This window comes from Rhineura floridana, chromosome 1, assembly GCF_030035675.1.
Source record: "Rhineura floridana isolate rRhiFlo1 chromosome 1, rRhiFlo1.hap2, whole genome shotgun sequence".
Taxonomy (NCBI): Eukaryota; Metazoa; Chordata; class Lepidosauria; order Squamata; family Rhineuridae; genus Rhineura; species Rhineura floridana.
Window position 1 is genome coordinate 254,789,982 of NC_084480.1, and position 15,584 is coordinate 254,805,565.

Consider the following 15,584-nt stretch of genomic DNA (forward strand, 5'->3'; position numbering starts at 1 on the left):
TGTGACATCCAGAAAGAAGCCCTGGTTGTATTCAAACAATTATATGTAGAGTTCATAAACCAAGATAGGAGAACCAATTTTACCCATGCACACAGTCCCTTTGCTTTTCCCTTAATAATGTGAGCAAACAAACCAGGAAGTCTTCAATTAACCATTTAACCATGGTTTCTTATTTCATCCAAACCGAGAAACTGTGGTTTTCCATGTGGAACTAGCCAGGTAGTAAACCAGCATGGTTTAATTATCTTAATTATTAATTATGTTCCAAATCTGCTAAAAGTACTTTCCTGGTTTGAACAATATGGGAAACTATCATTAAATAATTAATTAAAGACTTCCCAGCTTATTTATTTATGCTGTGAAGGGAGCAGCAAAGGGACTGTGTGTGAAGGCAAAAGGTTTGTTGCTGGGTTGGACAAGGAGCACTGAGGGTGGGAGGTTAAAGCCTCCTCCCGCCAGCACTTCTGAAGTGCAGAACATTGCTGTCCATGTGCTGTGACAGAAGTCCTTTCTCCACCACCCAGCTAATGGCTAATCAGCTGGACAGCAGGGAAAGGTGGATGGGGTTCCCTTGGACTTGGCGGGGCACACAGAAAGATAGGGGTTGCCCACCTTTGATTTTTACAATTAAGGTTACAGTATTACAAATTATTCCAGTTACAGAAAGATCGGCAAACTCGAGAGAGACTTTTACAATGCTATGAGCTGGGGTATTTGCTGTTGCCATCACCAGAAACTACCCTGACACATTCAATATGACATCAGATTTATATTTGGAAAACAAAACAAGCACTATTATATAATTATATGAGAGATGACTAAAATTCCTAAACCTAAAAATGACTTTACAAAATGAGCCACACTTCACCTGCCCCTCCCTCTGTCCCTTAACATTCCAGGCTGTTGTTGTTTTTGTTTCCTCCTACAAGTCTTGATGTTTCTCCTTCATTTAAAAAAATTATTTTGGATTGTGGGTAGTTGCTGGTGGTGTATTTGTAGCTGCAATGTAGAATAACTCCACCAATGAACTATTATTCTGCAATGCTGGCAAAACATATATGACTTGTCTGACTGTATTACAGAAGGTTTAGGGTGGATAACAATACATAAAAATAAAATATAATATGACCCATTAAAATCCAGTTAAGCATGACCAAAATCAGAAACCTGTCATTTTGGGTGTAATTCTGGTGTAGTTCAGGTAACAGATTAGACAAAAGCCTACTTCATGGAGATACCCAAACTCAGACTGAGCCCCCCCCCCGGTCATTTAACCTAAGAGATGACTGATTGACTTAACATTATATGTGGCTGAAAGCCTAACTCCAAAGATTAGCTTAGTCTTTTATTTTACTTAACAAAATAATTGTTGACAAATTATACACTCCAGCGTTGCTTCAAGCTTTTTGTGCTGTCACATAATTTGTATGCCTTGTGGATACATGTGCCTCACATTTGTAGAAATTTAACATCCAGAGGCCCAAGACACCAGTAAGCCTGGTTTGAAGTGGTTTCTGCTTCTACTTGCAAATAGGTATTTTCAGGTTGCTGCCTCATCTCTGGACAGATAAGTTGAAAGGATATACCTACTCTAGTGATTGACTTCAGATTTTCTTTAATCTAGTGATCATTCTAGTTATAGTATTTTATAACCACTTAATTCAATCTTTAAAGTTTCAAAAATGATTAAAAAGCACAAAAAGAATTTGATTTTGTAGCAATGAAGATACAAATGTACTTATTCTAACCATTCTGGAAACAAAATGTCACGGCTGAAACTTGTTTACTGCTTCAGTCTTTGCCAGTAAGGATTTGTCCTTCACACAAGTCTTGTGCATCATAAAATATGAAAGTCAAGACCTTGGTTTAGTTTAGATTTCTCTTGTTGACTTTTTCAGAACAGAAAAAACCTCTGTATGAACTGTCTATATTTTGTGCTTAATACTTTTATCTTTCATGTGTGTGTTTTCAAATCACCAGTGTTGCTCTGTATAATTCTTTGAACTAGAACTCTCCAGGACTTTAGTTATGTGAAGTGGGAAATGGAAACATGGCTCTTTTTATTATTACTATTCAAAATAAGTATTATGGTACAAAAGGAAAATGAGGAAATATATTCCATCTGTGCTTGGGGGAGCTGTACTGTCGCATAACTCAATCCTGCTGCTGTTTTGTCTGTTCTGTCCTTTCTGTTCAGAACAAATTGACACACATACAGGAAGATGATGGTTTTTAAATGATTTATTGTTATTTACTTTTTGGCTGACTGTTCCATTGGTCAGAATCTAAAGGTTAGAGTTTCAGAGTTCTAATGTTTCTCCCATGTGATTTTTTTTTAAAAAAAACTGAGTCCTTCAATTAACTTTTAAAATTCTGCAGTTACAGAAAGTAAATTCTGGGCATCAGGTATAAAAGAATTATTTGAAGTGAGAACAATTTGAAGTGAGAACCTGGATTTAAGACTTAATAAATTACCATATCATTAGCCAAATGTTTTGTAACTCATATTTTCCAACCTCTCTGCTATGAAACTATTAATATAAATCAATAGATGGTTATCTATTTTTTTAAAGGAACCAAATATTTGTACAAGTGGTGACATCTGAATGAAGACTTAACACTACAGATTCTAGAGGAGTAGCCTTATCAATATGTTTTAACAAATGGGAGGCAAAAATATATTCATGTGGCACTTTAAAGACTAATCAATTTATTATGGCCACCAAAGTATATCCCACAACAATTTTTAGTATTTTAATATGCTACAAATCTCTTTGTTGTTTTCCAAACAATATTATTTTGTTTATAGCCTCTCTGTAAAAATAAAAATATTTTGCTATAACAAGATGCTAATAGGAAATTAGTAAGCCACGAAAATAAAATAAAGGATAAGCATGATCCAGTAACATTTGCTTATTAATTCAAGTTTTATGCTCTGAATATAAAGGGTTTTTAAAAATGTATTTAATATCCCACTTGAGTTCTGAAATAGCCCCAAGGCAGCTATAAGGTATGTGAATAGTGTCAGACTAGTATTGTAGAGGCCTGGGTACAAAACCCCACTCAGTCATGAAACTCATTGGGTAACCTATATCTCAGCCTAGCCTACCTCACAGTATTGTTGTGAGGGGGGAATTGGAGGAGGGGGACAACCATGCCTTGTGATCCTTATAAATGCTGTATATTTATACTGTATAAACAGTATAAATGCTGTTTATGCTCTAAATGCTGTTAGAGCCATAAGACAATGGAACCAAGTACCTAGAGAGGTAGCGGGCTCTCCGACACTGGAGGCATTCAAGAGGCAGCTGGACAGCCATCTGTCGGGAATGCTTTGATTTGGATTCTTGCACTGAGCAAGGGGTTGGGCTTGATGGCTTTATAGGCCCCTTCCAACTCTACTATTCGATGACTCTATGAATTTAGCTGTTTTTGTCATTAGCAGTGCTACTATAGTACCAAAGAGCTCCGGAAGTGTTCTTTTATGTATAATCATTTGGGTTCTTTTACATTTCAATAACTGCATCATTATTTTCAGTTTGAAACATTATGCAAACATCCTTTGGTGGTGTTATGTAGATTCTTACAATATCGCATTTTGCAGAAACAGTCAAGAAGTTTAGGCTTATGTTCCTCTGCTCATAGAACGCTCTTTGCTTCAGTGAAAACGTCTGTGAGCAGAAGGGAGAAGCAATTTTCACTGATTTCCCCATTTCTCCTGAATCTCCCTGCACCACTTTGAATGCTTTTACAGAGGGGCACTCAACCCTCTGGAGCAGATTGGGCGGGAGGGACAGACGGGAGCTGCAGAAGGAAGATAGAATCAGTGGAAATTTTCTCTCACCGCCACCTCTTCAGTTCTTGGAAGCATCTGCTGAACATAGGAGCGAATACAATTGGATTCAACCTTTAGGCAGTTAAATGACAAACCTGGAAAAGCTACAAAAGCTATAAACAAATTTAATTCAAATTGCATTAGCTATATAGTTTTCCAGTTGAATAATTACATGTCTCAATACCGAGCTGGAACTCTTTCTAGTATTAAACCAAAAGGTAGGCACTTTTAATATGTGATCATTTGTTTTTATATCCTTTACCTTTAGCCAAATATTTTTCTTCTTGTCCCGAGGAGGATATTTATGTTGCTGGGGTAGATGTATTTATTTCTCCCATTATCTTTTATGAATCATCTGGTTTATATGCATCCTTGAAAAATGTTGACATTTATCCAAGAGGAAAACGTCTAGGTTCATACCTACTGGAGTTTCTACCAAGGGAGTGGAACATATTACACAGCCTAATAATAATGATTCTGTTGTTTTTCCTTATTCAAAGAAAAAATGTAAATTTGTACATTTCTTTAAATGAGCTAGGTCAAAGTCATAATCTGGCACCACTTATGAGAAGTGTTTTAAAGTTGATTAGTAAATAAATGCTCAGGTAAATATGCTGATGTTTGAAAGTCCTAGCTGCAGAAAAAAAAAATTATATGGAGTATTATTATGAATTGTTTCCTATGACGCATATTGAAGTGATTTCACACTATCAGGACTATTGTGGCACTCTCAGGAAAAAACAAATGCATTTTGATGTAAGCTTTGTGGATTACAATCTACTTCATCAGATGCATGTGTTAGGTCCAAACCCAACACGCAAGTCGCCCTGTCAACCCCAACTCGCTTATTACACCCGGGAAGAGTGCGGAGTTGAGTGCAAATGAACCCACTATCAGAGATCAAGTAACATGAGACAAAAACCTTTGCAAAGGGGACCCAATACTTACAAGCCGAAGCAGGCCAGCATGGGAACCTCGTTTATTGGTGTTCAAGGGTTTATATAGGCTTACCCCGAAGTTTACAATATCGGGTTCACGTCATAAAATACAAAAGAAGCAATTGCTAACTGTCATAGCTTTGGGGCATATGTAAGGAGGTAAAGGGGTACAGGGGGAAGGACAAAGTGGAAACATCAAGACTATCTCTTAGACTCTATGTCTGCATATTTCGCATGTCCTTGAGATAAGCACTATGCAGGAGCAGACAAAGGCAACTATTGAGGGGAGGCCAGCTGCAACCGGGCGCCCCCTAAACTGGAGACAGACATGATATTACTTTGCTTACATATCAAAGGAGTTTTACAAGTCAAGGATTGTGGGACATTGGAACAGCGTTTGACATTCCTATGCAAGGCACATTAGTAACAATAAGCAAGGTTATAAGCATAAATGTGATACAGAAATGCATAGTAGGGACGTGTCCAGCTTAAACCAGCTTTTATTATGCGAGCCACTGGAATGTAGGTAAGGGTCAGGTCACCAGGAAATAAACCGACATTTTATATCAAGAGTCAAATAGAGGCCACTTTGGTTCTATTTCCCCTGATGCTCAAGCTGGTTTGGGTAGGACAAGTGAACTATAGTTTTACAAGCACTGGGGTTTCAATTTAACCCTAACTGTCCCCCCTTTCAGCTCTGAGAGACTAACTGGTCTCTCAGGTAGCTGTATTACTTTGTTTGGGTTGCCAAATCGGTCTCAAAGCCATTTCCATGTAAGTCGGTTGCGGCTTTCGGGAAAATGAAGAAATCAGCCTATGCAGGCAGGCGGAAGCAAGCTGGATTAAATTTGGGATGCATTGTATACAGCAACAAACAGCTATTAATAATACTATAACTATTACAACATAAAACACAATCTTGCGTCAGTCTGCTCAACTCCCTTTTCAGTACATCGACCAAGGAACTGTCAAGTATGACTGGACCTTTTGATACTACTAGAATGGCCCGTTTGCTTGGTTTTGGTCCCTAAAACTAAACTCAGAGACCTATAGACATTAACTGAATAACATTAGAAATACATTGCAAGTAACAACATCCAGTAATAATAATTAAAAAAAATTATTACTATAATCACATAAAACAATATCTTCTGCCAGCTAGACCAAAATTCACAGAGCCACCAAGGGCCAGCAGGCATTTGGCGACCCGTTAAGCCCAATAGGAAAAGAACAAGTCAGTGACCAAAGGAAAATCAAATACAACAAATGCTACCATCTCAACAGTAATATTACCTTACCCACTGTTTTATGTCCCATTCTTCAAAGTCCAATTGCCATTTTCAAGTGGGTATATCACATGTATTGGTCACACAGACCTCACTTCTTACTAAACCGCTTATCACCAAGCCCTCCTCTACCTCCTTTAAGCTGTAGCAGGAAGCAAAGGAGACTGTACTCCTTAAGTAACAAAGGGGACTCCCACTTATCCATGTGGTGAAGTGTGTGTTCCTTGTTTTGGTTGTCCCTGTCTCCTGTAAAGTCCAGGCCAGTGGGGGGGGGTCTCAATATAAGAAGACCCCCTATGTCTGTATATATTTTCCGATATGTGTGCTTCTAGTCAAGAAAAAAGGAAAACTAATGCTATTTCTAACGAGCAATGGGATTCCCTGTGGATGGGGGTGTATCCGCCAAGGATTAAGATAACATTTATGCGACAGCGTTTAACTCTGCCCTTGTTTTTCTATGCACAAAACCTCTGGAACGCATTACCAGCCGTGGGGGTATGTGTGAGTTGGGGTGGAAGTTATAGCTCTTGGCTTTTGCACCTCCTAGATTCCACTTGAACCAAAACGGGGTTAGCCAAGCCGTACCACTCCCTCCTTTTATGTGAAAGGCAGATGTACACAGATGACCTTTCACATATTAGCAAGCACTGTTCTGCCCCCTGGCTCCAATGCTGACTTCCAGGGTGTGACTGTGCCATATGAGATGGATACACATTACAAGGGCTAATTAGACAAAGATCAGAATTCAAAATCACCACAATGGGGTGCATTATAAGGGTTAAACCTTCTTTGGCATCCTTATCCCAGCCAAACAGGGAATCCAAAATCATCCATGTGCCTATATCTGTGAGTGCTTATCTATAATGTAAGTGACTGTATGGCAATCATGTGCTATCTAGAGTGTACTTGCTCCCCCATTTGTTTAACTGCTTCTAATTGTTTCTGTACATAGGATGAGAAGGTAGTGTCTGAAGATCAGCTAGGTTGGTGTGTTGAAACAAATCTGGATTAACTAATATTCTCTGGATGATCCATACAGGGACTTTAAATGGAAAATCACATCCTACCATTTCCTTAATACCACAAAGGCATCTATTGAAATGTTAGCATAGGTTGTGTATAGTACTTATCAATAACATCATAATCACAAAATGTTCTAAGGCACATGCACCCATGTCCAGAATATACAATAGTTGAACTTAATTCATTTCTTAGCATGAAAAAGCCATAAGATACATTAATCATTTTGAGAGAAAAGCAATCTTGATGGAATTCCAAACTATCATCTTCCTAGATTCTTATGGTGTTGACATCCATTCACATTAATTGTTACCTGTTCCTAGCCATTGTAATGACAGAGTGAGAAAATAAACAAATGGGTCAAAACTTCACATTGATGAACCTCACATCTGAAGTAGCCAAATTCAGTAAACCCCTATTACAGAATCACTCAGAAGGATTTGAAAAGTAAAAACATCTAAAGAACAAAACAGCCATAACATATAAATTATGAAGGGAAAACAATAACAACAACACATTCTTAAAGGACAATGCATAAACAGTTACATTCAATATTACAATGGAAATATTACAAAGAAAACAAGTAAATAAAACAAATAAACACACTGTGGGATGGCTTGCACAAAGTTCATCCTGTTTCTGTTCATGTTCAGTTACAGCTTCCACTGAACATGTGTGTCTTTTGCTGATGCTAGGCAGAGAAACTGGAATAATGAAAGAATCTTCATTTCCCCCCCCTCCCCCCGAGGGACTGTATGAAAAGATTGCAAACTTGCACAAGGTGCCCGTTTCAGGTTGCTGGCCAAAATAGGCCCGAAAATAGTTCTGTAGTTAGGTAGAATGAAGCAGGCCTCTATGCTGTTATTGCAGCAATACAGGAAAATAGCATGCCAGTTGCATATCGTGTTCTGGTCCTGGAGCAATTCAAAGATCGAGTCCAAAATGTCTCAAAATAAAAATCTTCTGTGATACACACGCAAAAGGAAAATGTTCCTTGGGGAGAAAACACTTCAGTGCAGGAAAGAAAATATAAAAATAAAACATCCATGGCCACAGATGAGACTTCTGATCAAAGTGGACAAAACCAAAATATTGTTTTTGCAACAGACAGACAAAACACACAACAGTACAACATATTCTAAACTTCTGAGTTTCCCCATCCTCTGGCTATGTAGAGCCTTGCTCATGAAAAGTAGCCACGGAAAGCAGAGAAAAAAGGATTTATACCTCTTGCTATGAATGCAAAACAAAGAGATGTTAGTGGCACAAATAGATTAAGTTCTGTTCCAAATCAGCAGGGAGTTCCAATGGTGCTCATCCTGTATGTAGAGCAGTTGCTCTAAGTGCCTGTCAAGGAATAAATGCACTAACATGCGTTAGAATTGTGAACATCATTTTAAAAGAAAAAAGTTCATTAGTAATAGTGTGATTTATATGCGCAAGGTATGACAATGAGGAAAGTATTTTCCTGTTGAAAGTCCTGGTCCATCTTCAGTCAAAGAGCAACTGGGGATGAGTTTCTGTTTTGGAAGCAAAGTAATATTGATTCCCAATGTGAATTCTAATATGAGGTAGACAATTACTGTGGCTGGAAGCTCTGCATTTTGGTCCCCTTTTGCTAATGAATTTACCTAGTCACAAGAGGGCATCACATTAGGTTTAAACAGCAAGGTGGCCTCAGTTTTGCCTATCTAGGAAATGGGCAAATCATACATTTCACAGACAAATTTAAAACAATTACCTGGGATCGAGTACCTCAAGAGGTTTTATTTTCCTTATGGAAGAAAGAACCTTCAAGAAGTTTTGTTGTTGACTTCCAAATATATATATATATATATATATATATATATATATATATATATATATATATATATATTACTCAAGTTCAAAAGTTTAAACAGGTATAGGTTCTAATCCACAATCTAGCAACAATGATGAAGAAGAGAGAAAAAAAACCCCACATACAACATTTTGTTATTTCCTGTCATTTTTCCCTTTTCCTGTCATTTTTCCCTTTTCTTATTACCATCAATAAATATTTCTCAAACTATCCTTCCTCTACCATCAAAATAACTTATTTCCTAGAATCCTTCATTTTACTTACAACCTTTCTAATTCATGGGTATCTCTTCCCTGTCAAAGTGTATGGGGGGAGGAAAACATTTCTACCCACAAGGCACTACATACAAATTTAGTTGGCACTTACAATTGCCTCCCTTTATATACAGGTAAATGGGTAGAGTAGTTTCAAAAGTAATTTTGTTATTTTTGCCCCTTTGGCCACTGACAGAAAAACTAACTGTGCCAGGCTTTTATCTACAAGCAACAGCCAAAGGTTCAGGTCTAATCTAAACAAAAGGAACTCTAGTATCTTCTCCTGATTTCAAGATGTATGCTTAATACGTTTGTGCTAGATCTAGAGAACAAGGGGGGGGAAACCAATCTCTTTCCCTTTTCTGTAATTCTGGCTCAACATGCAGTAACAAAACAAACAAACAAACAGAACCACGTCAAAAGAAACGTAACATTTACAAGATAAGAAATAACTGACAAATAATGAAAAGCAAAACTTATTCTAGACAAATATCCCCCCCCCTCTGTGAACATCTGCTATTGGGATTAATGTCAAACGGCAAGGGCTGAAATAAGAAATTATATTTAATAAGTTACAATCACATAACAGACAGCACAATAATTAGGAAAACACAGCCAATCCGTCTTTATATAAAACATAGTAAACCATAGGGATCACGTTAGACTTAAAGCATAAGACTGCTGCAGAGAAAACAATCATCCCACTGTTTCAACAGACTGGAGAAAACAATTTGACTGAGATAAGGAGGATATAAAACATTACATCAGGAAGGAAGATGCACACATTTGTGGCAAGCAAGACAGACAAACACACAAAAAACCTTAATAATCTAAATTCATATCAAATAAGGAGGAAGGGAAGAAGGAGTTAACCCAGTACAGGAGCAAAAGAAAAAGAAATCCTGACATTCTAAAAGGAATCGCTTAGTTCAAATCCTATACTTTCTTTAAAAAAAATGCTAAGAACTACTAAGAGAACAGGTGGGCAGCGCAGCTGATCCAAGCAGTTAAAAGAGGAAAAGGTAAAATCAGCATGATTTATGAATGACAGTAATGGAAGGAAAGTTCCCTTGAAAACAAACCCACAGAAAAACTTTCATACATAAACTCAAAAAAAAGCTATACGCATACAACCTCTCACTTGGGTACCCAACTCATACACATTTCTTTTATGCAAATCCTTCCTATTACCATTCTTACGTTCTTACTTCCCGGGAAAACACAAGCCTTACACACCTAGGAGTCTGACCCGTCCCTGGGCGTCCAGGTACGGCTGGTCTCGCACAATCAATGGCGTTTCCTTAGTCAATAACCGTTTCTCTTTTTCTCCTTTTTGCAAGCGCGTGACCGTTCCCCCCTGAGGGCCCCTCTCCTGGATCCTTCTCTTCCGTCTCAGCACTTGAATTGGAAGAGACTTGTTTCCGCGCCGGCCGAGGAGCCCCGCCTTCGGGGCTGGAAGGCGGCGCTGGCGCGGAAAGCATAATAGAACGACTTAAAATCATTCTTCTATCTGAGTCATCCTCAGAAAAATAACTTGGAGGGGGGGCCTCACCGGTCAAAGATCTGTCTTTCAGCATTGTAAAAACCCTGCAATCTCTGCACTCCCATCTGCCATAGGAGCCAGAAATGCAATTAATCTGAATGTTTTACCTCAATCCGCTCCCCTACTCCTCTTAAAGGAACGGGTTTAAAGGAGCCACTCTTTGGCTACCGTTCACCCGGTGCCAATACTGCAGTTACCCGCGGTCTCGCTACCGCACAGAGCTCAACCATCTTTCTCTTTTTCAGGCCTCTCTTACGCACAGGCAAGTCCTCCTCTTGCCACAGCATACACATTATTCCCAAAGGGCTGTCCTTTACCGGCACACTCCCTTTATTTCCCATGACGTCTGATAGCGGGTTTTCCTCAACTGTGCTTTATCCCCAAAGTGTCAAAGCCGCCCGCTTTTATTGATAACCGAGAAAATTCTCTCGTGGCGCCTGTTATCAAATTAAGGGGTGCAATGGCAAAAAGGGGGTCCGCACAAGGGATCCCGGACGAGCCCCCAATTGTTAGGTCCAAACCCAACACGCAAGTCACCCTGTCAACCCCAACTCGCTTATTACACCCGGGAAGAGTGCGGAGTTGAGTGCAAATGAACCCACTATCAGAGATCAAGTAACATGAGACAAAAACCTTTGCAAAGGGGACCCAATACTTACAAGCCGAAGCAGGCCAGCATGGGAACCTCGTTTATTGGTGTTCAAGGGTTTATATAGGCTTACCCCGAAGTTTACAATATCGGGTTCACGTCATAAAATACAAAAGAAGCAATTGCTAACTGTCATAGCTTTGGGGCATATGTAAGGAGGTAAAGGGGTACAGGGGGAAGGACAAAGTGGAAACATCAAGACTATCTCTTAGACTCTATGTCTGCATATTTCGCATGTCCTTGAGATAAGCACTATGCAGGAGCAGACAAAGGCAACTATTGAGGGGAGGCCCAGCTGCAACCGGGCGCCCCCTAAACTGGAGACAGACATGATATTACTTTGCTTACATATCAAAGGAGTTTTACAAGTCAAGGTTTGTGGGACATTGGAACAGCGTTTGACATTCCTATGCAAGGCACATTAGTAACAATAAGCAAGGTTATAAGCATAAATGTGATACAGAAATGCATAGTAGGGACGTGTCCAGCTTAAACCGGCTTTTATTATGCGAGCCACTGGAATGTAGGTAAGGGTCAGATCACCAGGAAATAAACCGACATTTTATATCAAGAGTCAAATAGAGGCCACTTTGGTTCTATTTCCCCTGATGCTCAAGCTGGTTTGGGTAGGACAAGTGAACTATAGTTTTACAAGCACTGGGGTTTCAATTTAACCCTAACACATGAAGTGCTATCCTGAGTTTTGGGTATACTGAGCAGGGGGGGATTGTAAAGAGTGAGGTCAAAAGATAATGGAGAGCAGAAAAATACAGATCGTGATGATAATGTTGTTAACAGTGGCATTGACATAGAAAAGCTTTTGTTTATAACAGACATCCTGTTATTGGTAAACCAATAAATGCATGTAGTGTGATTAATAAAACTCTTTGTCCCTATTCAGTCTACAAGTGATGGCACTGAACTTCTTGATAGATTATAATTCAGTGGTTTCACATTGCAGGCCACCTCTCTAGAAATGAAAAATATTTATGCTTCACCACTTTAATGCCTGAGGCTTACATACACCATAACAGTTAAGCAGAAATCTGTTGCAAAGCAAGTGTCATGCAGTTCTGTCGTGCATGACTTTAAACAATTCCAGGTTATTGCAATGATTTGCTGGTTCAAGGTTATATAGTTTGGATGTGGCATAAAATGCAGAAGATAAACTGAGCCTTTCTGTTAGTAATACCACGTAAGGACCTCTCTGATGTGTGAAGGTAGTAGTGGTAGTAATTGGTGCTGTCTCAATGAGCATAATGATTCTATGAATCTTGTATCCAATCCTTTGCTTTACCGTTGTGGCCCAGCAGAACACAGAATCAAATTCCATATTACATTCAATATAAAATTCAGCCCTCAGAATTGAAGGTTTAAATGCTACCAGCTAAACTATGGATTGTGCCAACTGTACTGATTAATAGTTTCCATAAAAAATGTTTTTTAAATTTTAACTTATTTGTTTTGTGCTTTTTTCTTTTCAAACTTCAGGTAACAGGTACCACTTCTTCAAGCCAAAAGCAATTTTGGCTCTTTGTGACTGATTTCTCTCTGCAGAATGGAGCTGAAATCAGTCCTGAAACTCCAAAAGCTTTGCCAGTCTCTGTTGATTCATCATGTGTGATTGATGTAGAAGTAATGGAGACACTCAAGAGCACATCCCCATGTGATATATTCTTCAAAGATGCTCTATGTGGAAATGGTAAGTTCCAGGACAAATGGAGACAGATAAATCCTATATGAGATCCAAAAGCTTCCTCATGTCAGTACAAAATAAAACCTAATGAGTGTCTAGTGTTGCTTCCAAATGACTAGCTTCCTAGCGCTAATGGGTCATTTCTCTTCCATTGTAAGTTACAAGTGGAATTACAATTGACTTCCCATATATCGGGACTACTATACTTTTTCTGTGTTTACATCCTGTTATGAATTGTCCACACAAGTGGGCGTGACATGGCTGCTGTGGGTGGGGCCATTTTTAACTCGGCACACATTCACTGTAATTTCACTGCAATTCTTGGATACCATTTTGTATGACATCATCTTAATTTTTTTCAATTGATTTTTAAAATTATGGCTAACATGCTCTTCTGGGTATTTTTTTAAAATGAAACGTATAATGCTATATTGCTATAGAACAGTACTATAATAACGCCATAACATTATGGTGTTATGGTGTTGTACTGCTCATTTTTTTAAGAATAACTGAGAAAGCATGTTAGCAATAATTAAAAGAACAAAAAGAGGTTCATAAATTGGTGCCTACCACAAAAATTAAAAAGAGTACATGCTAAGCAATATTTTAACTTTCTTGATACATCATTGCCTATGTCAAAACTTCACGCTTTTAAAAAGACAGACGTGTAGCACTAAAGGCAGGTGGGGAACCTTTGACCCTCCAGATGTTGCTGAACTACAGCTCCCGGCCCCCAGCAAGCATTGTCAATGGCCAGGGATGATGGGAGCTGTAGATCAGCAACGTCTGGAGGGCCAAAGGTTCCCCACACCTGATAAAGGAATCTACATCTGTGAAGATTCTGCAGTCTGAGAAAACAGAAGAATCACAGGAAAAATACAAATGGCAATGATTAGATGTTGTGTAGATGCACCATAAAAAATGAGTGACTGTAGCATGACAGTTCTACACTAAACACCTAATGTAGAAGCACACTAGGTTGCAAACCGAAATGAAATCTTATGTGTTCAGTCCACATAAACCTCAGATGCTATGCAACTGCAGATTGGCAGTTATGCCTTACTTTGCCTTTTATATTTCTAAAATAAAAGTACATCTCTGGATGGTCTACTACAGTAGTAGTAATAAGAAACCTGCCAGCCTGCCTCTGTCATAAGCTGAGGGAAATGATCCTTGTAGGCTGGAAGACAGCTCAAGTGGTCACGCCACATGATTAAAATCATGTGTGATGTCAGTGAGAAACTTTTAATTCAGCCCCCTTAATTTTAGGAGGAAGGGGTTACGATTAAAGAAAAAGAATAAACCTTCAGTCTTCCCATGCTACAATCTTGATAACAAGATAACACTGGATCTATAATTACTTAAAGAAAAACCAGAGATGTAGCTGCATGCTATGTATTAAACCTAGGATGTAGTTTAGCCCTAAAAAATGCAACACAAAAGGAGAAGGGGATGAGGAGGAAAGAGGGAAAACGAATTCAGGTACCATTTCTTAAAATTACAAAGTTGTTATAAAGACCAGCTGGAATGGAAACCAAATGAAGCTGGTCGCACAGCAGACACATTGGAGTGCCCCTACTTCCCTTCTCTCCCTCTGCTGCATCCTAATGGAATGGTTGGTGCCAGGTGACAGCTGGAAGGAGGAATCTAAGAACTCAGTGGACCTGGTGTCTCAGCAAAGTCAGTGGAGTAACCTTGTTTCTCATCTCTCCTTCAAGTAGCATCACTGTATGCACCAAGTGGTTGTTGGGATACACTGACATATATATAATCTTCTTAACATACACTAGCCCAAACAAGTTTTATCTTTTGCTCACCCACATTAGTGTAGTTATTGGGAATACAGTAGAAGGAACGATACACTGGAGTAAGGTCTCCTGTCTAACTGGGTGAGCTGCTTTAAGTTGCCATATAGAGATAATTAATTATCAATATTTTTATTAACTCTGTTCCTTCCTGTAGTCCTCTTAATGCGTTGTACAGATTGCTCCTACAAATATAATGACCATTGTTCCTTTGCAGCCATCTAGAGTGCCAATACATTATAAATTGTTGAGTAAGCCAGACCAAATCAAGCTTTGTGAAAGACTGGCTGGGAATATTGTCTTTATTGGCCCAGACAATTAACATGGTCACCTTTTTCCTTGTTACTGTAACATATCAAAATATCTTTGTTGGCAGGTAGGATTATTTGCATTGAACGTACCGTTCTCTTGTTACAAAGGCCCCTTTTGTATAGGGCTGCTAGTGCTGACATCACTGAACTCACTGGTCCTGTCAGACTAGATGAGCTGGATTCTGCAACTCAAGTCAATTCCATTTGTACTGTAAGAGGTTAGTACAACTTTTTCTGAAGCAAAGGTCGTAAGTCTTTTGCCTACTTGAAATTGTAATGTTATTGCATTTTATCTTGCCTTTCTTCCAAAGAGCTTCGGGCAGTTTTCATGGTTTCTCTACATTTTAAATTTCCAGCAGCTCTGTGATGTAGATTAGGTTGGGAGTGTAAGTAATAGGCCCAGGATT

At 38.8% G+C, this 15,584-nt stretch overlaps 1 protein-coding gene across 3 annotated transcripts in view; it reads left to right on the forward strand.

Moving 5' to 3' along the window:
- The window catches only part of SPIDR (scaffold protein involved in DNA repair), a 313,219-nt gene that overhangs the window by 282,707 nt on the left and 14,928 nt on the right, over window positions 1-15,584 (forward strand). For all 3 annotated transcript variants that reach the window (XM_061598352.1, XM_061598345.1, XM_061598361.1), the window contains 2 exons: window positions 12,857-13,067; window positions 15,243-15,395. In XM_061598352.1, coding sequence (XP_061454336.1) covers window positions 12,857-13,067; window positions 15,243-15,395 — 364 coding nt within the window. The remainder of the gene's footprint in view (window positions 1-12,856; window positions 13,068-15,242; window positions 15,396-15,584) is intronic.